The sequence below is a fragment of the Lissotriton helveticus genome, chromosome 6 (assembly GCF_964261635.1).
Source record: "Lissotriton helveticus chromosome 6, aLisHel1.1, whole genome shotgun sequence".
NCBI lineage: Eukaryota > Metazoa > Chordata > Amphibia > Caudata > Salamandridae > Lissotriton > Lissotriton helveticus.
Window position 1 is genome coordinate 116,458,242 of NC_136067.1, and position 26,630 is coordinate 116,484,871.

The 26,630-nt window shown below is 47.8% G+C and overlaps 1 protein-coding gene across 4 annotated transcripts in view; it reads right to left on the reverse strand.

The window, feature by feature from the left end:
• LOC144762309 (exportin-5-like) overlaps positions 1–26,630 on the reverse strand; it is a 949,573-nt gene that overhangs the window by 776,475 nt on the left and 146,468 nt on the right. For all 4 annotated transcript variants that reach the window (XM_078647462.1, XM_078647460.1, XM_078647463.1 and 1 more), the window contains exon 15: positions 11,690–11,845. In XM_078647462.1, coding sequence (XP_078503588.1) covers positions 11,690–11,845 — 156 coding nt within the window. The remainder of the gene's footprint in view (positions 1–11,689; positions 11,846–26,630) is intronic.

Genomic DNA, 26,630 nt, shown 5'->3' on the forward strand with positions numbered 1-26,630 from the left:
ATGGAGACTGGGAGTCCTTTGAGCCACGCTACTTGCAGGTAAGTGGAATGGTTGCAGGGGCCACGCTTTGGGTGTAAGGACCAGTTCGGGGAACACAAAGCAGCACCAAACATACACCTCCAGCAGCACAGGGGCGGACGGGTGCAGGGTCCAAACACAGCATCAGACGCCCAATACAATCCTATGGAGTTTCTTCTTTTTGAAAAAAGGCTGCAAGAGTCGGACCAGAAGGTCCAAGCAGAACACCAGTGACAGCACAGGTAAGTTGAGGCGTTGGGGGTCACAGGGGCACCGCTGGTTGAGCTCACCAAATCCCGAAAGCTGCGGGTGCAGGGGTGCCTTTAGACGTCAGAAATTTTATTGGGCTAGTCTCAGTGGGGGCGGGACACTTCGGATTCACTCTGCAGGCACCATCATGGTGGCCAGGAGAGGTCGGACAATGCTGGATTCTGAGTCATGGGGTGACTTCACTGGGCAGTGGGACCACTCCCACTTGGGCGTCATGTGCAGAGTGGGCACAAATTTGATCTGCCTGGATCTGGAGGTTTTGTTGTTTTCTTCTGGACAGGTGTCCTGTCCACAGGAGATTGGAGTCTCTGTTGAAGGCAGAAGTCCTGCCAGAGGTTTTAAACATCACTAGCTGCAAGACAGGTTCCAGGTTCGTCGAAGCTGGAGACAGGCTGGTAGGGCTGTGGCCAAGGCATTCATCGTCTTCAGTCTTCTCTGCAGGGGAATTATTTGACCATGTACCCAGTGGGCACCTCAGAGGTGCCCCCTGAAAACATGCCAAACCTGGTGTGGTCTCTGACCGGCTGTAGGCAGCAAATCACCACCAGACATGTTTCTGCACCCCTGTAAAGAGAGCCCCTGCTCTTTCGGACGAGAAACAATGCACATCCGGGTGGATGTGTCACACCTCCTCCATCAGGGTGGGCCACTGCTTGAAGAGGAGAGCTTCAAAGGCCTGCTGCCTTTGTATTGCGACCCCCAGCCTCTGCTGCTAGCAGCAGTTGGCAGCCCCTAGTTTACACCCCACTTTGGGTGGAAAAAACAGTGGGAAAACTTAATAGGAGGTGGGCCCACCTAAGCCAACTCCACCCCTCTAGAGGAGGAGACCAAGTTAAGCACACTTTTCAGTCCGCTCCATATTGAAGATGAGGGGACCCCTCCAATCAGGGCTAGGTCTATGCCCATCACCCGCAGGAGGGTGGCATAATAGTGGGTATAGTCAACCCAGGTAAAGTGCCCATTGGCCATACCTTTTACACCCCTAAAACACTCCCTAAATTTTGTATTTAGGTGGTTACCCCAGACCTGGAAACTAGAACTGCAACAACCTAAGAAGAAAAAAGACATCCCTGTAGAGAAGACAGAATATAACTGCCTTGGCCCCAGCCCTACCGCGCTGTCTCCACCTTCTGCAATCCTGTGACCAGTCTTACAGCCAGCGGCCTCTGAAACCCTGGGAGGACTGCTGCCATCGAAAAAGACTCAAATCTCCATTGGACAGTGGACCTGTCCAGAAGAAAATGACTCCAAGGGCTTCGGATCTAGCTGAAACTGCAATGCTTGCCCACTCTGCACCTGATGCCCACGGCTGAATGCCTCACCTGTGCAGTGAAATCTACCCAGTGATCCTGACTTCGAGGCCTGCATTGGCTGAACTCTCCTGAACTCCACCGCAGCACCCGCAGCATGAATGCAGAGGTTCCCCCTGACCTCGACCGGTTCCGGTAAGATGACTCCAACATCAAAAAAGGCACCCCTGAAACCGAAGACACTGGGCCTTGGTGAGCTGAACTAACGATATCCTTATGACCCGCTACATCTTTACTTAGTTCTTCTGCAGCTGGTCTCCCTCTTGCGCCCTCTGGTGCAATGCCTGCAGCCTGTTTGCCAAAAGAAGAATCCACATTGAAAAGAATTGGGCGCCTGGCACTGAAATAGCAATCTGCCCCCCATGTCCCATTTGTGGTGTATGTTTGATGCTGCTTTGTTGACCCACCTGTGCTGGTCCTAACCCCCAAAGCTCGGCTCCTGCGACCAATTTACCTACCTGCAAGCAGTGTGGCTCCAGGCACCCCCAGTCTCCATTGAAAGGCATTGGGCCGAACTCCGACTTTGGCCTCTGCACCCAGTCGCCCCTGTGCCACTGGTGGTGCAGTTTTGGTACTCACCTGATCCTTGCCCCTTGGTGACTTTAGGTCCCGAAGTCTGTAACTGTGTTACTTTCCTTTCCAACAGCGATATTATTTTCCCCATAGGATAGCACTGAACTGTTCTGAAAATAGTGTGTAGATTTTTAAAAGTAAAAAGTATTTTTATTTAAAAACGTACTTACCTTATTGCGAAGATCTTGGTCTTAAAACAAAAATAAAGCTTATTTTTCCTAAACTGGTGTGGATCTCCTTATTGAGTCGTGTGTCCAATTAGTCAATGTTGTGCAATAAATGTCACTACCCTGTGCAGGCTTAAGGCTGCTCGCCCACACTACCTCTAATAGAGCACTTTGGGTTTTACTTGAGCCCTATACACTTTTGGAGGACCCCTGGACTCCATGCACAGTATAACCACCTAGTGGGCATGCATTTACAGACCCAGCTTCCCAGACCCATGGACAGATCCATGTTGGATACACCTTTCAGTCAAAGAAATAATGAAAGCAATAATGACAATGCCTTGGGGAAGACTCTTGGCTCTAACGTACTACCTGTAGAGTTCTTTAAACATGTTCTCCTGCTTGTTGAACCCCCACCTCCATAGGGTGTTTAAGGAAGTCTTTACAACCAGTCTTTTAATTTGACTAACGAAGGGTTACTATCGTGGTCATACTCAAACCCAATAAGTGGGCACAAGACTGCTCCTCCTACTGACCTATATCACTCGTTAGCATTGAAATGAAAATACTAGCCAAAATAGTCACTATTTCCCTTGCCAGGGTGGTGCATTCCTTTGTCTTTCATGACCATAACGATTCATCCTAGTCACAGTATAAGACACTGCTTGCGATGCCTCCATTTGGTCCTCGCACAGGCGCGCATGAGACCCCGGGGGATGGCGCACTAGTGGTGCTGGACCTGAAACAGGTGTTGACTTGGTTCATTCCTACACCAAGTGATACAGAAAATGAACTTTGAAAATCGTTACAGGGAGCTCGTTGAAGTCCTTTATAGCGAGCCATATGCACAGTACAGAGAGAATGGAACCATGTCGGCACCATTCAGAGTACGGCTGGGCACATGGCAGGAGTGCCTTCTTTCACCAAAGTTTGCTCTACTAATCGAAATCCTGGCAGATTGTGTGAGGACGCTCAATTAGAGGGAACTTGGTAGGCGAACGGTGGGGAGGATCGAAGCTCTCTATATGCTGATGACATACTGCTAAATGTTCAGCGACCAGACATCTCCATTCCCCGTCTCATGGATGTCCTCACAAAATTCCGGGAAATTGGGGGACATTAGTCTATGCGGACATTGGCGCAGGCAAAATCTCTCTCCTGGCTTCGATACCTATACAGGCTAACACTTCAAATACCTGGGCATGGTAATTTCTGAGAACCAGCATCAAAGTTGGGAATTAACATAACTCCGATCCTAGACAATCTAAAGAAGGAACTGTGGGTCTCGCTTCCCCTCTCAGTTATGGGCCGAAGCGCATTGTTCAAAATGGTTTCACTGTCAAACTCTCTCTATAACCCAAATTAGCACTTTCCGTTGTGTAGGGGCAGTCCCACGGGTCTCCTTTGCAAAGTGTAGACCCCTGTGAAGTTGTGCTAGGAGTAGCAGATGTCAGGTGTTATTACTGGGCTGCCCAGCGTGTCTGCATTAATTATTGGATATTTTGGGAAAGAGGAGACCTGCCAAAAAGATTGGAACTAGACGTTCTAGACGGGTTTGACTTGTATCGCCTCTTATATGGTAAGACAATTAAAAAAAAACAGCAGTAACTAGAATTCTATTGCTGTGCAGGCTGGACGCTATTCGACGCATTCAATGATAAGCAAAACCCACCACAATGATTTTACAATGACGAGGCATCTGGGTTGCGCAGATGGCAAAATAATCGGGCTTCTCGATATGCATCATGATAGGCATTTCATCAATAGGTGATCTGTGGCATACCAACGGTATCCAGTCCTTTCAAGAACTCATTGGAGACTTCCAACTCACAAAATCCAATTTTTCAAATTCCCTCCAATCGAGGCATGCACTTGAGAGCTATAAGGACGCACTGATGGCATTCCCAGAATTTAGTCTATCAGAGGCTAAATTCACTGCTAAAATCGTATGGGCAAAGGGCACCACCCCAATTTAAAGCCAAGGGAAATGATGGAATTCGACCCAGGGAAGTTGGATGATGACAAAGAAGAGAAAATAGCACCTCAGTGCTCATCATTTAGGCCCGCTTGGCCCTTATCTAGTTCATATACTTGTATAGATATTACTATAATCCTTCACATGTATCAGAAATGGGAAGGGCGAGATCCCCAGGCTATCAAAGGTGTTGGGTTCCTCTTGCTTGACACATTTTTCAGATAATATGGTAATGCCCCTGTGTGTAGGGCTATTGGCGCACAGTGTGTAATGTTCTGGGGAAGCTGGTTGGAAGGTCAACAACTCTGTATCCTGAGGTTGCAAACCTAGGAATTATGGATCATTTTGGAGGGCCTAGGGATACCTTCTCCTTAATTGCTATTGGCTTCCTGATTGCTAAACACAACTCGGCTTGCTACTGATGCAAGATGGAGCTCCCCTCCTTGGAGGAATGGAACAAAGGTCTGGACTTTTGCACCACAATGGAAGAATTGGTTGACAAGGCCTGTGATGTGCCCTAAAAACATATCAAAATATGAGCTCCTTGGTGGAACCATTGGTAGCCTCTAATGCAGAAAATCCTTTTCAGTTATACAGGATTATCCTGGCTGTCACAAGTGGCCTTGTATTCTTATTACAAAAATACTCTGTAATATCCAGATTGTCTGTAGAATGAACTATTGTGCAGGTGAGGGACTCCTCACTTTTGACTTGTATAGTTGTATTGTTGCATGAAACCAATAAACAGATTTATGAAAGAGAAATGTTTATTTGTCCCAACTTGTTACGAGGAACAAGTTATCCAGGGTCAGCTTTGATTTGGTAACAAGATCTCGCACTAAGGATTGATCGAATAATTCTGTGTTTCATTGGTATTTCTTGTCTGGGTAGGAGTATGTATGCATTTATTATGTATGTATGTATGTTTGTATCTAGTATTTGTGTAGCGAAACGTAACAGCAAAGCACTAAATAGGGTCAACAGTAAAGATGATTTCAATTAAGAGTTGATTCGTAAATGGTCAGTCGTTGGTGAGGTCATTACGGTCTAGTGTAAGTTTCTTCAAGGCTGGGAAGATATGGTCTGTCATCAGAGCTTCAGGGAAGAGGACCTAAGAGAAGGAAGGGCTGACAATAGTGAGTGGAGGTTACAGCTTCACTGGAAAAGGCATTGATGAAGGACAAGGGTAGTAAAACTTCAGAGGTGGTGGCTTTGAGGGTGTTCAGTCTGTCAGCGACGTCTGTAAGAGTCAGGGTTTCAAGGATACCAATTTGGAATGCAGCGCAGAGAAGCAGCAGCTTGGTGTTGCCAATATGATGTTAGATCTTTTTTTATATTGTCTCATAAAAAAGAGGTTTATGGCACTGCACTTGTTTGTGAAGTGTGGCAGAAGGGAAAGGCAGAGGGCTGATGCGCAGCCTGATGGTCTTAAAGAAGGTTCTGCTTCTGATGGCAGCTTCATTAATGGCGTTGGTCTAAAACAAGGCTTTGCCTGATGTGAAGAGTCATCTATGTGTTAGGCAGAGGACTTCAGTAGTGGGAGGTCAGCAATGGTTCTATATTAATTCAATTGTCTTTCTTGTCTGCAAATGGTGGATGATGTTAATGATCTCTGGTCCGATCAATGTGAAACGGAAAGCCTTATTAGGATGAGGTGGAATATACAAAGATTGCTAAGCAATGGATTAGCCCATGTGGAAGGGTGTGACTACCTTTGGCAAAAAAAGAGACCAGTTTGTCTGGAAAGGAAGATGTGTGAGGTTGCTGGACAGACAAGGCCTGGCATTCACTCCCTCACTGAGCAGAGGAGATAGCAATGACGAACATGGTCTTTAAGATCAAAAGGCATACAGGGAAGCTGTGCATCAGTTCAAAGGGAGTGCAAGTAGGTGAGAACCAAATTAAGGTCCCACTGCAGCATAACAAAAAGAGTTAGCGGGAACATATGGATCAGCCCATTCAAGAAACGCTTCACAACTAGTGATTTGAAAAAGGGATAGCTGATCAGACAACCACAGGAAGCCCGAAAGGGCTGAAAGATAACCCTGAACTGTTACCACAGCAAGGCCTGCTGGAGTAGAGAGTGATAGCACCCCTCTCTATGGCTCCCTCGGCCAAAAGAGCCTGAGCAACTCCTTGGAGTATGGATAAGTGGTCCTCTGGGAGGTGTTGTGTTGTGGAATGTGATGGGAAGAGTATGAAATAACTATGTTCCAAAACTGGAGCACCCATTGGTCAGACGGGATGCTATTCCACCCCAGAAGGTGCAACCTCCTACTGGGCAATTGTATGCTTCCATGGGTGACAACATGGTTTTGCGGCAGCTGCTGGAGAAGGGGCTGAGGTCTGGGTAGATATCTGCCCCTGGGGACATGGGCATCGACAGCCCAATCTTCTGCCTTTATCTCGAAAGGACTAAAAGGCCTGTTGTTGGGGCACATTCTGACGTTGCCCCGTCAGTATCTCCTCCCAAAGCTTTGAAATGGGCAAAATTGTTGGGGGAACTGGCACACAAGCAGAGCGAGCCCAAGATAGCACGCGTTGCCTTGCTTTCCTTGAATAATGCTAGGGCTGAATCAGCCATATTTTTAAAGAGATAGTTCCCATCAAAGGGCACATCCATCAGTGACTGCTGGACGTCACTGGAAAATACAATGGAGCAGATCCAAGCACAGTGCCTAAGCAGTCGGTCGTGTGCAGGCTGATTGAATGCTTATCTTGTTCAACTTGAATATAGCTTTGGAGGCTTGACTGTTGGTCATTTGGGACTGTTGGCAAGATATCTGCCACCATGCCACATAAAGCATGAGTATATTCCAAGACAAAGCTAGTATTTACGGATCTGAGGGCAAGACTGACCAGAGAGAACTTCTTTTAGAGAATGCTTCCATGCGTTTAGACTCTGTTAGAGTGGTATAATTTATTAGGGCTCAGACAGCTGACGGAGAGCTGTAACACCAGGCTTTCTGTGGACAGATGTTGACGAAGGGATTCAGCTTCCCCTGAAACAGGCCCGTGCCGCCTTGCGATTGATCTGATGACTTGCAGTGAAGATCTTGGGTTTAGCCCAGGTGCCCAAAAGTGCCTGTAAGGGCCTTATTGAACAGCAATAGAGGTTCCTTGCTAGTTTGTCCAGGATGAAACACCTTTGTTAATACTTTAGCCTTTAACTCTGTTATAAGTAGTGTGGGGTCTAAGATTTCTGCTGTTCTCTATATCTCTGTGGCAAAGGAGGCAGACTTTTCTGTGGCTACAGCTCTCTTCCAGAGGAATGGAGGCCAGTGTAGAGAGCTATCCAAACCACTGGTGTCCCGAGTTCAGAAATGTGTTTTCATTATCATCAACATGACTGAAATAGCTATGGTTTTCTCCAAATTAATTTTGTGGTTGAGAGAAGGATTCAAGGTCAGAATGAGGGTGGAGGTGCGGCGTCCGTGGGTTTGCTTCAGGTTTGCCTTGCTGTCCAAAAGGACAATAGGCTCCCCCTCCAGCCTCCACAGTGTTGGTGGTGATGCTTGGGCGCTGGCACTGTAGGAGGCATCAGTGTCGAGCTGGGAACAACTTCAGGTTGAGTGGCGCAGTCTGCGTCGGGGGCAGATTCGCTAGCGGAAGTTTGACTGGATGCCACATCGAATTCATAGGGCTCGAAGGCACATCAGAATAGTATGGCTAGGTACCAAAAGTTCAGTCCACAGAAGCACCCAACTCTCAAAACTGTTGCAGCATAGCTACAGGACCCAGAAAGTCGGGACAGAGAGGCATGAGGGTCTGAATTGATTCCCAGTTTGGGGCAGACTTCACAGCCTTAAGGTACCCAGGGTAATGCACGACTCCAAACGATGGGAGTGACAGGTCAGAGAGAGCTGTGTTTGGACCAATATTTTTTACTCTTAATGGAATTACCCGACTATCCCTATTTTGAAGATGAACAGTCACAACATCAGCCCCAGGACCAGGAGGGTGCCCTCGAATGGTACTGGGCCTTCTTTGCATTCCGTTGATGTTCAGCGAAGTACTAGTTGCCAATGTTTTGGTTCATCTAGAAAGGTGACACCACCTTTGTAGGAAGGTAGATCCCTGACTATGGTTGCCCCCAACTTTTTGCCTGGTGTTTTGCTGGTTTTCTGACTTAGTTGACCTGGGGCCCTGCTATTCAGGACCCCAGGCCTACTGCTCTCTCTGTAAAATGGATTCCATGTACCTTAGGTACATACCTAATTGGATACTGAGTCACCTTATCAGTCCCTGTACAGTGTACCTTAGGCACCCAGGGCATAGGTGTACCCAGGGCCTACCAGGGGCTGCAGCATGTATTATGCCACCCCTGGCTGGCCATCCAAATCTGACACAACTGGCTGCACGACAGCTGGGGCAAGGTGGTGTAATCACCCTTTGCTTTAGATATAGTATACCTATATCTAACCTAAATGGACACACAGATCTCCTATCAGTCACTCCTATGGCAGGCCTTGACAATCCTGAAGGCAGAGTGCGTGGAATCGTGTGAGATGGTGCTCTGGCATGAGCTGAGCCTGTCTGCGGCTTTCAGGATCTATCCCTTAGCCGTTTCCATGATATCGCATACCATATACTCTTAAGTGCATTATAATGTAAATGTAAATGTAAATGTAGTATACTTGTAAAGCGCACAGCTGCCCCAGCAACGGGGCGTCCCGGCGCTGTATAACTCTGGGGAACCCGTCCTGGCTTTCCCTGTGGGATGGTCCCTTGCTGGGAGTCCCCAAGGTGGAGCCAGGCATCCCCGGAATTGGTGGGGCCGTTGTGGAGATTAGGCAAGCTAATGCCCAGAGTTGCCGAGTGGAACCCCTGATTAGAGTAAGTACCGAAGCGAGAATTATCGAGTCCGCTGACCAAGGTCCACGACCCTGCCGCGTCGGGAATTGAACCCTGGTCCCAGGCTGACTTCTGCTCTCAGGCCTGCCGCCTCTAACCAGTGAGCCACACTAATCCTCGCGGTTATATGCCAACTCTGGTATCGCTTTATCAAAACATGTCAAGTAAGGTGTCATACCAATTGGAATACTAACCCCTCGCCAATTCTGGCGACGGGGTTAGCATTCCACCCTTCTAGAGGGACACGACATGTATGTAACCTATAACCCCGGTTAAAGTCAGACAGAGCCTTAGCTCCACAAAATGGATGCTGCCACCGAGACACAAGTCTGCCCTCCTGCTGCTGGGAGTCCTCCCAGAGCAGGAGGCAAGGACAAAGGGTTTCCTGCCAGGGGCGGTGCCAGCACCGTCCCAGACAGGGTTTTGTGTATTCTAGGTAGGCAGGGCTTTAGAGGAAGGTGACTGCAAGTGGCACCCCGGTGCTCACTGTGCATAGGCCGGCTTGAACCAGTTCCAGGGGCACACCAGACCCTGAGCTGGGGAAAGCCCGCCAAAGGAGAGGGGTGTAACCACCCCCCTCCTAGTCCCACCCATAGGGCAGGACTTAGTCGCGTGCCAGCCCCCTTTTTCAGGATAAAGGTAGGAGCAGGCCCCCTTCCAAATTAGATCATCTTTGAATCCTGAAACTACTTTCCACGAAAGGAACTCAAGACTTCTTCCCAAGATTCTCCCTTGTGACTAAGGAGTAGTCACCCTGCAGCAGCAGGCACCAACCAAGCATCGCGGTTTGTTGCCAGTCTCTCCTTCGGATCAAGACTGCTCCAGCACGACGAGAACCGGCTTCCCTGGCACCTCTGACCTCAACCTACATCATCAGCCCAGCTGTGATCCGTGGGTGCGACGAGACCTCGAGGGACCGGCCATCTTCAGAACTGCACGACGCTTGTCCAGCACGACCACCGAGTGACCCTCGACCGAGTGCTTTGGGGTGAGAGAAGCCCCGACCCTGAGCAGCTCCAGCACCGAAGTTCAGCCCCCCTGCATCCACGAGATCTGCGTGGGGCCCTTCTGCTTTTTGCTGCTCACCGCGTTGTCCCGGTCACTTGCCCGTTGGCTAGTGGCCCTTTTACGACGCTCCACGACGACAAAGACTGCTGGTCTGGTTGCTCCAGACTGGCCCTTGCTTCCCTTCATCAGAGAAGCCCCTTGGACCCTCCTGGTCCACTCAAGACGCCATTTTAGGTCCACCGCGTGGGCCTTGCATTTGCCAAGACTTGTTGCCCCAATCCTGGGTCCAGCGACGTCGACAGCAAGTACCTTCGTGGGACAGCTCGCACCTCCATCCTGGTCGCCGACAACGCCTCCTGGTCCGAGAGACTGCAGAGCCCAGCAGCGCCCACTCACCTGGCTGAGGTGACTTCGTCCGGTGCCATCCTGGTGCCCACCTAAATCACTGGCTAGTGATTCAGAACTTGGTCCCCTCTGCTTACAGGTTTCTTCTTCCCTGATCCAGGCTTGGATCTCCACGAACTTTCTTCACTGGCCGCCTGCCAGCAACTTCTTTCTTCAGGCTCCTGGTTCTTCAACGTGGGTTTCCGACGCAACTTCGACCCTATGCAGCCGCAGCCCCTGGGCTAGGTAAACTGAGTACTCCGGTGCTCCAGCGTAGTCCAACACCCTAAGTGTTCGGATCCACTCCCGTTTTCGACCCACCTAGTCGGGTTCGCCCGAGAACAGTAACTTTGCAACTGCTAGCCTCCATAGACTTTTTCCCGCCTTACGCGTGAGAGTTCCCACTCTGCACATGACGTCCACAGGCCTCCTGCATCTATTCCCAGTGTTTAGAATTGTAGGCCTAGCGATTCCTGAGTCTAGAAAAGTATTACTTACCTGCTAGCAAGTTCGCATTCCACTTACTGAGTATATGGTTTTTCGTGCCCCTAGGGCATTTGTGTAAATTGTGCGACTTAAAGTATTTTCGTAAGAGTTTTGTTGTGTGCTTAGCTCCCTGACTCAAAGAGTTCAGGGTAGTCTTGTTATAAATAAATATCTGTTTATTTTCATAACAACTTGTGTGGTGTCCTTTCACTTGGTGTTCAAGGGGTAATGTGATGGTAAAACAGCTGGCTTAACACGCCCTCTAGAGTCTTAGCCTTAGACTGCTCGTATCCATGCTACTAGGATAGCTGGTCTATAAGGTTGACTTACAACCAATCATCAATAAGGGTTGTTTGGACTGATACATAGTGATCACTAGAATAGTGAGCACTGCATATCAGGCCAACTTCTCACAACCTTGGGAAGAAATTTGGGGTTGGTACACAGAACAACCTGTGAACGTGAATAGGTGGTTGCTGAACTGTGAGAGCTTAAATTTCACTAATGCATCAGAGGGAAGTGATTGCAATTAAGAAAGCCACCTTTTGCAACAAGAACTGCAACTACCTTGAGTGTACGGGTTCAAAAGGACACAAAAATAATATCACACGAGTAAAGGGAACGCAAGCTACCTTAATACTTACTTTAGAGAGCACTTGGGGCAAATATCCATTTCTATACTTGACAAAGGCGAAGAGAGCAGACACATTGGTGAGCACGCATGACAGGATAAGTGGATCCTTGATCTCATAATTCAGTACAAGCTGCAAAAGTTCGACACCTTCGTTCACAGGGATGTTCTAATGAAGGAAACATAATAAATCATTATGCATCTTGTTTCAGGCTTGTGGCATTGTATCCTACAGGAGGGACCACTGGAATAATGCCGTCAGAGAGGACCAAATTATCTAGAAGAGGACCAAATTATACAGTAAGAAAAGACAAATTATGCAGGTGTAATTCAGCATATTTTTTGCACAGTATTACTTCATTATTTTGTCATTTTTACATGTTCTCACTAAATGGGCATCAGTACCAGTTAGCATCCAAATACAGCAATAAGCAACAGTAAAGACATGTAACTCTCATACTCCATATTGGGTATCTTTCATAGATTCAAATGCTTGAATCATTCTCCATCGTTGAGAGTGGAAGTCACACTGTATAATAATAAAGTATTATGTAGCAGTATAATAGGCTGTAAAGGGAATGCAAGGTTCAGCTCATTAGACTTTCCAAGTCCTTTTAAGAAAATGACCAATCAGGCAGCAGCACCCCACTGACCAATGCCGCTTCTGTAACCTGGACGAGGAAAATCTTATCCATACTCTGTGCATCTGCCAAAATCTCCGAGCCCAAAGAAACTTCTGGCTGCGACCAATTTGGCTCCTTCTTAACATCAGGACATGCTAGGAAGCACTAGATGCATGTATGAGGGGAGACTCACCTCAGCTGGCGTCAGGTTTTGTAAAGTTCATCACGGAAATCAACTCCCTGAACCTACTATTGGACCAAGTCTGAGTTCCATCCCCTCCTAGCGACTTTTCCTTGCCTTTCTTTCCTAATCTATAAACTCTTCGTCTTTAACAGACTCAACTATCATTTTTCCTTTAATAGTTATTCCTGAGTGTATATATTGCAATGATTTTAATTAATTGAGCAAATAAATTACTTACTTACCCCACTGACCAAGAAGGAGAGCCTCTAGGGGAGGAAGGTGGGTCGCGTGTGAATCTATAAAAGATATCAATACTGGAAACGGGAGTTACAGGTAATTAACAAGTTCTTTCTCCAGTATTGGGGTACCTTTCATAGATTCACGTGCTTGAATTAGAATAGTTAGCAGTGCAATACATTAGCAATAAAACAACAATTGGTTATGACACCAGATGGTGGTACAACATTATACATTGTAGGGTAACAGGCTCACCTTATTGGAAAAAGATGCCGAAGTACCAGTTCACCCACAGCTGTATCATTACTCTGTGCCGAATCCAGACAATAGTGCTGAATGAAAGCGTGCCTGCTCCAAGTTGCAGCACAGCATATACTTTCATTGGGCAGTTGAAGAAAGTTGTCTCGTAGAGTGCGCTTTAGTCTTTTGTCTTAAAGGCTTGCCTCAGAATGACAGAACTGAATGGCTGTTGAAATCCATCTTGCTATGGTGGTCTTGGACCCTAGTCCAACTTTGTTACTGTTGCGGTAGGCCACAAAAAGTTGATCTGCTGTATGAATACGCTTTGTGCAATGTAACTAAAACTATAAACAATCCTTTGACATCGAGTATGAACTTGTTTCCGCTGGTGCTTGAGGATTGGGAAAGAAAGTCTTTAGGATAACCGTTTTTTTTAGATGAAAATCAGTGGGAACCTTTAGTATGAACTTCGGATTCGTCTGGAGAATTACCATGATGTCTTTGAATAGTAAGAAAGGTTCCTTAATAGTGGAGTTGGCGTTCGCTTACTCTTCCAGCGGAAGTAAGAGCTAGTAGCAACACCACTTTCCAAGTAAGGAACTTCAGTTCAGCCCTATAGATGGGCTCAAATGTGCTTTTAATCAGTTGGGTTAGTACGGTGAAAAGCTGCCATGCAGGTAGCTGTGACTTTATTGGAAGATATGTTCTGAAGAGTCCTTTAAGGAATTGGATGATTAAACTGCGAGACCACAAGGCAGGAGACTCCAAGGTTAGCCTATACCTGGAAATACCAGCCAGAGGCACTTTAACAGAGGAGTGCGCTAGACAGGATTTGGCTAGAGATAGCAAATATTGCAACACTGGTTCTGGAGCGATGCAATAGGACATACTTTAGATTTCTCTCACAAAAGACATAATAGTTTTTATTTGAGGCGATCTGTTTTGATGGTAGATTCAGCTCTCGCCTTTGCAAGAATATTCCTACAATCCTCCGGATAGGCTAGGTGCTGAGGGTCATGGTGCTCAGCAGCCAGGCTAATAAATGTAGAGAAATCAGGCCAGGATGAATGACCCCATGGTTGCTCATAGACAACAAGTATACTTTGGGCTTCAGTTGAATGTGGTTCAACAACATGAGGGAGGAGCTCTGTAAACCAGTGTTGTCTGGGCCATGATGGAGTGATGAGTATTAACCATCATCCCTTTTCATTTTCCTGCGAAGCTTGGGAAGAAGCGGGATGGAGGGCAAAGCGTAGGCATAAATGCCTGTTGTGTAGTTTCCACTAATCAGTAGTAACTGCAGGTTTGTGGACAACAACCTTCGGAAAGGTGCAGATATGTAGTCCCTTAGACCGGCTAGCTCACAGTGCCCCCATAAGTCCTCTAAACCTAGACAGGAACCAAACAGTTACGGCAACTACTGAAAACAACAACTCTGCTCCCTCCGGTATCATGGTGACAGATCTAGAACGTTTTGCTCATGCACTCATGCTCATTTATGTCCAGAGAAAAGCTTATGCTCAGAGAAATATACAAAGAAAACAGTAAGGAAGGTTTGACATTTTTATTAAACTGAAGGGAATCTTGTATAGAAAATGTGCTGCAAAGATCAGACAGAAGCAGATGAAAGTTATAATAAGTGTCAGGACAGGAAACAAAACAAAAAGTTCCTCCATCTTGCTGAGACAATGTATATATGCAAGCATATGTAATAATAGAACAATATAAGGTACTCCTGCGATGCAAACCCAAATCTACGTGTCTAGGGTGTAAGCATATGATTTGCCAAGAAACCTCCTATGGGATGATCCAACCCAATTACCTGGTGGGTAAGAATGTAGGGCCCCTGTCTTGGTCAAAAGCTGGACACCCCTCACAGAGATGTCAGTCAACTGCTGGGCGAAAGCTTCAGCATGTAGGCACCTCTCAAAGTCCGCAGAAGAGCCTCCTCAGACTATACTCGGAAGCAGATATTTATATAGAAAAAGGCAACCTTGCCTTGGGCCGAGATTGTGATCAGGCTGCCATTGTTTGTATTTCATAGAGATAGCTGTTTTGCCATATGGACATAAACATTCGCCACACACATGAAGGCTTTGTACATAATGGCAAGGTAAAATGATAGTGTTCCTGCAAAGTTTATTCGTGTTTACAAGGTTGATGGTTCCAAAAAACTGACCCCAGGGTCACAAATGCGTGTCAAATATCGATGTGACAAAGTGAAGGTAACTTTGGGAGATATCCGTGTATATGTAAAAATGGCATTGTTTCCTACCAGGTCTAACTGCGACAAATGACATTCCGGGCCATTGAATCAAAAGGGCATTCCCCCAGGACCCCTTTTGAGAGTACCTACTGGCGTAAAACTGGCATTTCTTGTTTTCTTGGGATGCAAAAAGATCCAGTTCGGGCTTGCCCCATCGCTGAATAATGGCATCCAGGACCAGGTCCCATTCGTGACAACTTTGGGTCGGTCTGCTCAAGGTGTCTGCTAGAGAGTTGTGCACTCCTGGGAGATGTTCTGCCCTTATGGTCACTTGATTTTTTTTTTATTGCAAAATACATGAGTTAGTTGGTAGCGAGTGATAACAGTACATATATAGTAGAACACAATCATTGGAGAAATACACCAGGAGCAAATAAATACAGCACTACAAAAAGGATCAATTATCAAAGAAAGCTTAAACATACCTGAATTAATAAGTCGACCGGATAATTACATAGACCTGACTATGATGGGTACAGTACAATTACAAAGAGAAGAAAATATAACATGAAACCAACAGTCAGGTTACAGACTCTAAATAGTTAGTAACACTACCCCAAATTTGTTGACCCAGCTTCTTTTTTTTAGGCCCCTTAACGGCATATCAACTAAACTCCATGTTATATACTGCAAAAAAGCGTGCCCTCCATAATTCAAAGGTAGGCGGTTCTTGCTGTAGCCAGCAAGAGGCTATTACTAATCGGTAAATAGCTGTTACTAAAAATATCAACTTTTCATGTTGTTGTACTAGGCCTGGACCTATTGGCCCCATTTCTACTCCTAACAATACCTGGGTTGCACTTAATTGTAATGGATTACCCCCCATGACCGATAAGCATGTCTCGACCTGTGTTAATAAAGATATCAGCCGTGGGCAGCCAAAAAAGATATGAAGGTCATCCGCTGACAGATAACCACATCGAAAACATTTCCCCACAGCATCCCCCTGCCATTTCGAAATCTTATCGGGTGTGTAATATAAATTAAAAATTGACTTGTAATGCTGTGCAGATAGCTTTGCGGACATGAACAAATTTATGGCCATCTCCAGCGAGGTTTCTATTCGTATATCCTGCCTCCCTAATTTGTTCCCCCATTTAGAATTTTGTTGCTCTAAATCATGCCTCTTGGAACCTAACATATGGCCATATAACACTCCTATCTTTACTACTTTTGTATTATCTTCTATCAGTAAGTTAGGTTGGAAAATTATTCCTTTTTGAGACAAAAAATTCCTTATTTGCAAGTACTTCACAAAATTTTCCCTGGGAAGCTGATACTGCTCCTGAAGCTGCTGAAACAATTTCAAACAGCCATCCCTGTATAGATCTCCAACCAGCCTTAAACCTTTCTGCCGCCATTGATACACCACCCGATCCCATAAGTCAATTGGCAAGAATATAGGAGATGCCAATGGAGTGTACCAGGAAATTTTCTTAATACCGAACATTTTCCTCAATATTCTCCAAGTCTTAAATGCCGCCATTAAGACCTTAAAACGTGTACGTTTGTAATAACTCCATTCTTGTTGTAAAAACAAACAATTTTTAGCCTTCAACCCCAATAATGAATATGCTACTTACCAGTATGCATCTGTTCTTGGCATGTAGGGCTGCTGACAGTCATATCTAAAGCATAGATCGCCGCCTAGTGTTGGGTCCGGATGATTGCACATTGTTGTCCTGGAAGAGTCTTCGAAGTATCACGAGATAGGTGGCTCCTCCCCTGGACTACAGTGCGCATGGGCATCGACTCCATCCCCGGATTGTTTTTAGCCATTGTGGCGAAGATGGAGTGTAACAGTGTGAGCGATGACCATGCTAAGATTAAGTGTGAATTCTGCAGCCGCTACAGGCGCCGGGGAGGAGGGTGGGCGATATGAATGTCAGCAGCCCTACAAGAACAGATGCATACTGGCAAGTAGCATATTCAGTTCGAGGCATGTGGGCTGCTGAATTCATATCTATAGCATAGAATATATAGCAGTCCCTCCATTATCGGCGGCCGCCTGTGCCAGCTGCAGACGTTTGATAAAGTGTCTTAAGAACAGCCTGCCCTACAGCTGCTTGGAGTGCACATCTACACAGTAGTGTTTAGTAAATGTGTGTGGGGTAGACCATGTGGCTGCTCTACAAATGTCTTCCAAAGGGATATTACCAAGGAAAGCCATGGAGGCCCCCAACTTGCGGGTGGAGTGGGCTCTGGGGGGGGACCGTTAAAGTGCGTTTAGCCTTGTGATAGCAAATCTGAATACACTTAACGATCCACCTGGCTATACCTGCTTTGGAAATGGGGTTGCCTTTGTGTTGGGCAGAAAAGGCAACAAAGAGTTGTTTCGTCTTCCTAAAATCTTTGGTCCTATCGATGTAGTACATCAAAGCTCGTTTGACGTCAAGAGTGTGGAGCATTCTTTCGGCTACTGTCTCTGGGTTTTGAAAGAACACGGGCAGTTCAATAGTCTGATTGACATGGAACTGTGAAACCACCTTAGGAAGAAATTTAGGGTTAGTGCGCAGCACCACCCTGTTCGAGTGAATTTGTATGAATGGCTCTTGTACGGTGAGCGCCTGGAGCTCACTAACACGTCGCAGAGACGTAATGGCTATTAGCAAAGCCACTTTCCATGTTAAGAACTGAACCTCGCATGAATGCAGAGGCTCAAAAGGTGGGCCCATCAGCCTGGTGAGGACCACATTAAGGTTCCATACAGGAGCTGGCGGGGTCCTGGGAGGAATGACCCGTTTCAGTCCTTCTAGAAAAGGTTTAATGGCAGGCACTCTGAAAACCGAGAGATGCTGCCTGTTTTGGAGATTAGCCGCTATGGCAGATAAGTGTATCCGAATGGAAGCATATGCTAGATTGCATTTGTAAAGATGTAACAAATAACAAATGATGTTGTGAGTAGATGCATCCAGCGGGTTGAAGTTGTGTTCTGCACAGTAAATGACAAACCGCTTCCATTTTGCTGCATAGCAAGCTGATTGTCTTTGCCCGGGAGGTGTTCCGCCACGAGGAAGATGTTCCTCTGAATGGCCCACTTCCACATGCTCTGAGCCAGATGAGACAACTGTGGAGAGTGTGTACCTCCATGCTTTTGAATATAGTACATGGCTGTCATGTTGTCCGTCCGGATCAACACAACTTTGTTGCACAGATGTACCTTGAACGCCTTCATCGCCATGAAGATTGCCATCAGCTCCAGGTAGTTGATGTGCATCAGCTGTTGCTGTGTTGTCCATAGTCCCTGCACTGTGTAGTGGAGTACATGAGCTCCCCTTTCCTATAGAGATGCGTCCGTCGTCAGGATAATCTGTGGCACAGGCTCCTGGAACGGTCGGCCCTTGTAAAGGTTGTGTGGATTCCACCAATGCAGAGAGTTGTATGCCCGACCGGTCACCAACACTAGGTCGTTCAACTGCCCTTGAGCCTGAGTCCACTGGTGCGCCAAGCACTCTTGAAGCGGACGCATATGTAGTCTCGCGTGCGGGACTATGAAGATGCAGGAATGCCATCATGCCTATCAACTGCATGAACACTCTTGCTGGAAGCGAGTGTTGCGGTCTGAACTTCTGGATTAGCGACTGAATGCTGTCGATCCTCACAGAATTGGGCTGAGCCTTGGCTGCCAGAGTATCTATAGTCGCGCCCAGATTCTGCCGCACATGGGCTGGCTGAAGGTGCGACTTCGGATAATTTAGTGAGAATCCCAGATCGTGAAGAAGGTGAATGTTGTGGGACATGTTGGCAGCGCACTGCTGGGCCGACTTTGCTTGGACAAGCCAGTCGTCCAGATAAGGGTATACGTGAGGTGCGCAGCCACTGTCGCCAGGCATTTCGTGAAGACCCTGGGCGCTGTGGTCACCCCGAAAGGGAGGACCTTGAATTGATAATGCTGATTCTGAATAGTGAATCTGAGGTATTTTCTGTGTGACGGATGTAGAGGAATGTGAAAATATGCATCTTTGAGATCCAAGGTTGCGAGGAAGTCTCCCTGATTGAGCAACGGAAGAACCTGCTGCAGCGTCAGCATGGGAAAGTGTTCTGATAGAATGTACTGGTTCAAGGGTCTGAGGTCCAGTATGGGCCTGAGGGACCCGTCCTTTTTTGGGATTAAGAAGTACAGGGAGTACACTCGCGTGCCTTCTTCCTCCACCGGCACGAGCTCGATTGCCCCTTTTTGCAGCATGACAAGTACCTCCTGTTGCAATAAGTGCAAATGCTCTGTGGACATAGGACGGTGTTTTGGTGGAATGGTGGGTGGAGTGGATGTTAACTCCAGACAATAACCGTACTGGATAAGTTTTCTGACCCACCTGTCTGTGGTGATGGATTTCCAGACTGGCAGGAACTGCTGGAGTCTCCCCCCGACAGGTGTTGTATGGTCGGGGGGGGTAGTGACAAGGCGTCACTGCTTGTTGTTGGCAGAGGAGCGGGAGTTGTTATTTCCACGACCTCTGCCCTTGGTGCTGTTGCCCAGATAGCCTCCTCTACTCTGCTTGTTGTAAGAGGACTGCGCCCCACCTTTAGTGTACTGTGTTTGCTGGGACATCTGGCCTCTGGAAACACCTCTATTACTAGAGCGACGAAAAGTACTGCCCCTGAACTGCTGGGACTGGAGAGCCCCCATGGACTTTGCAGTCTCGGTATCTTTCTTTATTTTTTCCAGGGTGGTATCCACCTCAGGGCCAAATAATCGATCAGGGTTCACAGGCTGATTGAGGATGGTGGTTTGTATCTCCGGTTTGAACCCGGAGATCCTGAGCCAGGCCTGACGTCGCAACATCACACTTATGTTAATGGCTCTGGCCGCGGTGTCCGCTACGTCCAGTGCACATTTAATAGAAGCGTTTGAAATGAGCTTCCCTTCCTGAATGAGCATCTCTGCTGCCTCTTTATACTGATCTGGCAAGTGTTGTAACAGGGTCTCTAGTGTGTCATAGTGTGCCCTGCCATATCTGGCCAAGAGTGCCTGAGTGTTTGAAATACGCCAGATATTGGCCGCTTGGGCCGCCACCCTCTTCCCTGATGCTTCTAGCACCTTAGATTCTTTGTCAGGGGGAGGAGCATCACCAGTGGTTTGTGAATTCGCCCTCTTCCGGGCATTAGAAACAACCAGAGAGTCTAACGGCAACTGGCCCTTGATGTAGGTAGGGTCGCCAGGCGTCGGCTTATACTTCTTTTCAATCCTAGGGTTTATAACCCAGGCACGTGTGGGTTCTTTAAAAATGTCTGCAGCATGTTTCAGAACCCCCTTTAGCATTGGGAGAGTCTTGACAGTCTTTTCAGAGGTGGAAAAGGTATCAAACAGGAAGTCCACTTCAATAGGGTCAGCATGCAGCTGGACGTCGTGGTTTTTAGCCGCCCTATCAATTAGGGCATTAAATGCAGCCGAATCCTCAGTAGGAGAGGTTTTGACATTGTACACCTGAGTGTCCGGGGCAGTTTGCTGATCCCCTGGGTCACCTGCATCTGCCCATGAGTCCTGGTTATCCTCAGGATCAGTGTCTGCAGGGAAGTTGTACTCCTCATACTGCCCTTCACCGGCATCCACGTCTGAATAAGTGGGTGAGGGTGGAGCAATGGTTCTAGTCCGAGGAGTAATTGGCTCAACCAGAACTGGGGAATCCGTAGAAGGCTTTTTGCGCTTCAAAGGAAGAGTGTAGGACTCCATAGGCTGTGTCGGTGTGATTTTTCTCTTAAAGAGGGTAAGTTTACCGGTGTCGATAAAGTGTTCCGACTGCTCCTCCAACATGGGTTGTCGATGCTTCGAGCTCACAAGTGGCTGGGAAGGCTTCAACCCCGTAGACACCTTCATGGGCGCTTCGTCGACCGATCTGGGTGCGAACGCTTTCGGCGCCACCTTCGGCGGCAGCGTGAACAAGAGTGGCGCCGAGGACTTTGGCGTCTTGGCAGCTTGCTTCGGGGTGGAAGTAACCTTCGGATCGACCGCGGAAGCCTTGTTCCTGATGCGTTGCAATGAGTCCGACACCTGCTTTGTGAAGGATGCGGACGGTTTCGTCGACCCCACAGACGTTCTCGATCCACCAGCATGTGCAGACTCTAGCGCCGATGTCTTGGCTTTCTCCGGCCGATGTGCAGGATCAGCCCCTTTCGGTGCGCCGTGTCCTTCTTCCGTGACAACGGCCTTCGGCGCCGACGGTTTCGGGTCAGCGGCCTTGACAATCGTTTTTGGTGCCCCAGTCTTCGGCTCGACGCCCTTGATTGATTTGGGCTCGACGCCCTTGACCGACTTCGGCTCGACGCCCTTGAGCGACTTCACCTGGTCGACAACCTTCTTCGGCTGCCCCGACATGTCGGAAGACGAGGAGGCAACCAGAGCGACAGACTTCTTCTGTTTCGACGGCGTCTCTATCACTTTCGTTTTCGTCGGCACCGAAGCTTTCACTTTCGGTTTCGGTTTGACCAACGGTGGCTCCGTATAAGTGTCCGTAGCCAGGCCCGTAGGCAAGGCCGTGGATCCAGGTGGAAGATCTTGGGTAAGGCCATGTGGCGATCCCTCGACCTGAGCCTTAGTGATCGTACGAACGGGGCATAGCTCTTCTCCTGAGCTATCTTCCGTGGCCCCATAGGCCTCATTGTCGTCTCCTACCTCGTCGACGACTTCTTCTGTATCGAGCACTTCGACGTCTGCGTCGTAGTCATAGTCGATCTCCACCGCTGGAGTTGAAATCGGTTCTCGATCTTCTTGCTCGTCTTCTTCCCCCTCGAAAATGTCCACCGGTGCCGGGGCCGACTGCTGGGCCTCCTGGCGCGCCACGTGCCGAAGTCGAATCGTCTTCTTGGAGCGAAAACGGGAACAAGCCATACAGTTGGCTTCATCGTGATCCAGCGACAGGCACTTGTTGCACACCGGGTGGACGTGGATGTGGGGATACTTTGAGTTGCACACGGGACATCTCTTGAACGGGCTCCGTTCCATGATGTGTCGTCGAAAGTCTGGTTGCGCTGACTGGGCCTCGAGCACCGAAGAGCCACGTGACTCCTCTGGATGTCCGACTCGGGAACTGAGCCGGAACAGAGCTGGGCACCGAACGCAAGACAATACCGACGCTATAGGAAAAGGCCTTCGGGCCTTAAGGAAAGTTTATATCGATTCCGTACTGGAGATATCTAATATGCATCCGAACCCAATGGCGGAAAAAAACAATCTGGGGATGGAGTCGATGCCCATGCGCACTGTAGTCCAAGGGAGGAGCCACCTATCTCGTTATACTTCGAAGACTCTTCCAGGACAACAATGTGCAATCATCCGGACCCAACACTAGGCGGCGATCTATGCTATAGATATGAATTCAGCAGCCCACATGCCTCGAACCATCTGGTATATAGATGGACTTTCCGCCATATTCGATGGGTCTAACCCGGTTAAGAAAACATTCATACCTTTGACCATGCATGCATAATAATAAAATGTGAAATCTGGTACCGACCAACCTCCTAGAATTCTTGGCAGAATCATATACCTCCAAGCCCTACGAGCCTTGCCCCAGACCACATATGGTCACTTGATGACGCAGGGCCAATTGCCAGATAGATGGAGCTTCTTGAGACAGAATCTTGAATCTTGTACCTCCCTGTTTGTTGAGGCAATGCACACCATTTGTGTTATCTGTTCTTAATTAACACGGATGACTCCTGAATCCTCGCCAAGAAAGCGTGAAGAGTCAACAAGATTGTAAGCAAGTTCCCCGCCCTTCTAGAGAAGTGTAAAAAAGTGCCTTCTTTTTAGATGGTTGCCCCCACTTTTTGCTGAACTGCTGATGTGCTTTGACTGGGTGTGCCCGTGGCTCCTGCCAATCAGGTACCCAGGGTCTATGTTCTTTCCCTAAAACGACATTAAAACCAAAACCCAATTGGCACTCTCTGGCCACAGGTCAGCCCATTGTAAAGGGTACCACAGGTACCAAGGCCACTGTGAGCAGGGAAGGCCTCCAAGGGCTGCAGAACTTATTGTGCCACCATTAAAGTCCCTGTATCTGTACACACACACTGCCTTTGCAGGCTGCGTGTTTTGGTGCAGCGCAAAGTGAAGAGTCGACATGGCACAAATCCCTGTCTGGAATGCCTACAACCCACTGCCGCCCCTCTAGCTGGGTGCACTATACCAGTGGTGAGAGTACAGGTGGATGAGCCCTGTACCCCTACAGTATCTAAGCCAATTCTGAGACATTTTAAGTGCAGTAATGCCATTAAGAGTATATGGTGATGGGAGTCTGTCATTATGAACTCCACAGTACCATAATAGCTTTAAAGAAAACTGGGAGGTTTGGTATCAAACTTCTCAGCACATTAAACCCACACTGATGCCAATGTGGGATTTAATGAACAAATGCACAACAAAGGGGATCTTAGAAATGCCCCCTGAAAAATGACCTAACACTAGAGTCCAGGCTGAGTGGCAGCTGACCAGCTACCACCACCAGACAATTCTGGACCCCTGGGTTGAGAAGCCTGCTGCTCTTGGGGGTCTGAAACAATGCACATACTGGGACGAGGTACCAAGCCTCATCCCCCGGGTTGGTCAGGATAAACAAAGGTGAAGCTTGAAAGGCTTGCCGCCTTTATGAGCCTCCCCGGGCCTGTTCCTGCATCCAGCGACTGGTCCCCAAGGGTTCTGACCCCCACTTTGGGTGGGAAAATCGGCGGGAAAACCAAGTGAGGAAGGGAGGTGTGCCCACCTTTGCCAACCCCGCCCCTCAGGTGGGGGAAGCGAGGTGAAGCACAACTCTTAGTCCCCGCCATCTTGCAGATGGGGGGACCCAGCCCACCAGAGTGAGCCATATGCCCCCCTCCCAGTGGAGGGTGTCATAATAGGGGGTGTACCCACCCCAACGAAGGGACCCATTGGTCCCATCCTTTACTTACCTGTAACACCCCTAAATCTAGTATTTAGGGGCACCCCGAACCTTGCCTCCTCAGACAAGAAAAGACCAAGAAGAAAAGAAGAACAAGGACCGAACAGCCGTGCTGACGCCAAGAGGAGGAGGACGTCCAGTGACATGGCCCCAGCCCCACCGGTCTGTCCCCACCTTGAACCTTCAGAAGCTAAACTAGTAACGCAGAGGGTGATTTGAGAGTGCATCCTTGACCCTGGGGGAATCCTGGTTCTAACCCTAGAAACTCAACCCTAAAGACAGAGTACTTACCTGGTAACCGATAACTTAATTTCTCTCCATAGGAATACATGGACTGCTCTTCTCTGAAAGTCTGTAGTTGATTTATATGGAAACCTGAAAAACTACAACTGTGTAAAACTGATTTTACTTACCTTTTCTCTAGGAAATGTCCTAGTGTGATATCTGAAAAGTAACTAAAAAGTAATCTGAACAGTAATTTTTATATTTTGACTTACCTATATTTCAATCAAACTGCATTTGAACCTGCATTCAATTGTAAACACTGCATAAGATTTAGCAAAGTATTTATTTCACTTACCTGTGCCAGGTTTGGCTTGGTTCTAAAAATAAAATAACTTAATATCTGTATACAAACAAATGTCAGTCTTTGAGTGACATCATTTGCTGCCTGAGTGTGTACAACAAATGCTTAACACTACCCTCTAATAAAGCCTTACTGCTCGCCCACACTACCACAAATAGAGAGTAAGGTGCTATTTACTTTTACCTCTGCCTACCTTTGGGGTTCCACAAGACTCTTCGCACATTAGAACTCATTTTGGTACAGTATATACAGAGCCAGCTTCCTAAATCTGTAGCTTTACTAATTGTTCAAAACCAGTGTTTCCATCCCTTCACTGAACACAGCAGCAGGGGGCCCCTATGGGTAGCGCCCCACCAGTAGTTAAAATCTCCTACCACTACCGTCTGCTTGTATCTAGAGCTCACATTACATTAGTTCTAAAAAATAGCTGGTTGAACAGCGTTGTCACCTGGGGAGGGTGGTAAACTACCACGATAACCAGACAGCTAGATTTTAGGGCCAGCTTTACCCCCAAATCGTCCCTGTCCACAGTATAAGCGGCCACTATTTCGGTAGCCAAGCACCTCTGGGCAACCAGTGCAAACCCTTCCCCATGCCTTCCCACTCTGTCGGTTGTGCATTATAGGTGGTATTCCAGACGGTGGGACAATACAATATCAAGGGCCAACTCTGCCTCCAACCATGTTTCAGTCAGTGCTAACAGATCTAACTCTCCCTCCTGAAGGAGAGAGAAGATCTGCAGGTTGTGAAATTATACAGACACCCATGTAACCCGGCCCCTACCGCCGGACTATCAGTCAGCCGGCCTCAAAAAACAGTTACTCCAAGTTTCTCTACCACCACACTAGACAGCAAATGGGGGACCCCTACCTCTCTCCTCTCCAGCAAGAGTATACCTAAAAAATTGATCTGGGGTACTGGCCTCTGGTCCAGTTTGGGCGCAGACTAACTAGCCTTGGGCGTGCCAACTGCACATGTCCGCTCCAGTCAGCCTAAATACGCACTTCCTCCAATCCCCCTAATCAGCCCTACTGTGCAGCAGCTGACGTCAAGGACTAGATGCTCACCAGTGCCAAACCATAAAAAGGCAGCCGGAATCGGAAGGTCTAAAAGGCCTGAAAAAAGTGCACAATGCAGCTCTGCAACATGTAAGTGAAAAAGAAATCTGTACCTTCAATTCGTTTTAAACAATGATTACATGTAAAATCACAATTCCCCCAATAAAAAAAGTTCACGGTGCCCACGTACAAGTCTTCAGGTGGCTGCGCGTCCACTCCAGCCTGTCTAAAAAGGCACTTTCTCCAATCTCCCAATCAGCCCTGCTCACCAGCCCCAAAATGTAAACAGACCGCCGGGATCGGAAGGGCTAAACAGCCCAAACAAAGTGTACAATGCAGCTCAACACGGAAGTAAAAAAAAAAAAGATATCAGTGCCTTCAATTCATTTTAAACAAGAATTCCATACAAAATTGCAATTCCCCCAATAAAAAAGTTCACAGTGCACACGTACAAGTCTTCAGGATCTGACCTCCTGGAGCACAGTGACTTCCTCCTGGGCGACGGTTGCGTCGGTGGACCCGGTGGTCAGCAGAAAGGTGAACCTGACGTTGCAGTTTGTGCCTGCAGGCAAGTGGCTCCTCCACTTCAAGGAAGATGCTGACAGAATGGCGAAGTGCTGGAAGCCCTTCGAAGCTTTTGTAGGATACGCAGCTGCTTGATGAGTCTGGTCTTTGTAATTGTGGAGACAGAAGCAGGCAGGCAGGATTTGGTGCGAAGTCCACAGCTAGTCCACGGTTAATGAGTTTGTAGACTCTTCTTTGTCCTTCTTTGTTCAGGTGAATCGGAGTTCCTGGTGTCAGGGAGGGCCACCTAAATACTGAATTTAGGGGCATTAAGGGCAGTGAAGGGTAGTAGCAAATGAGCTACTTACCCTTGGGGTCAC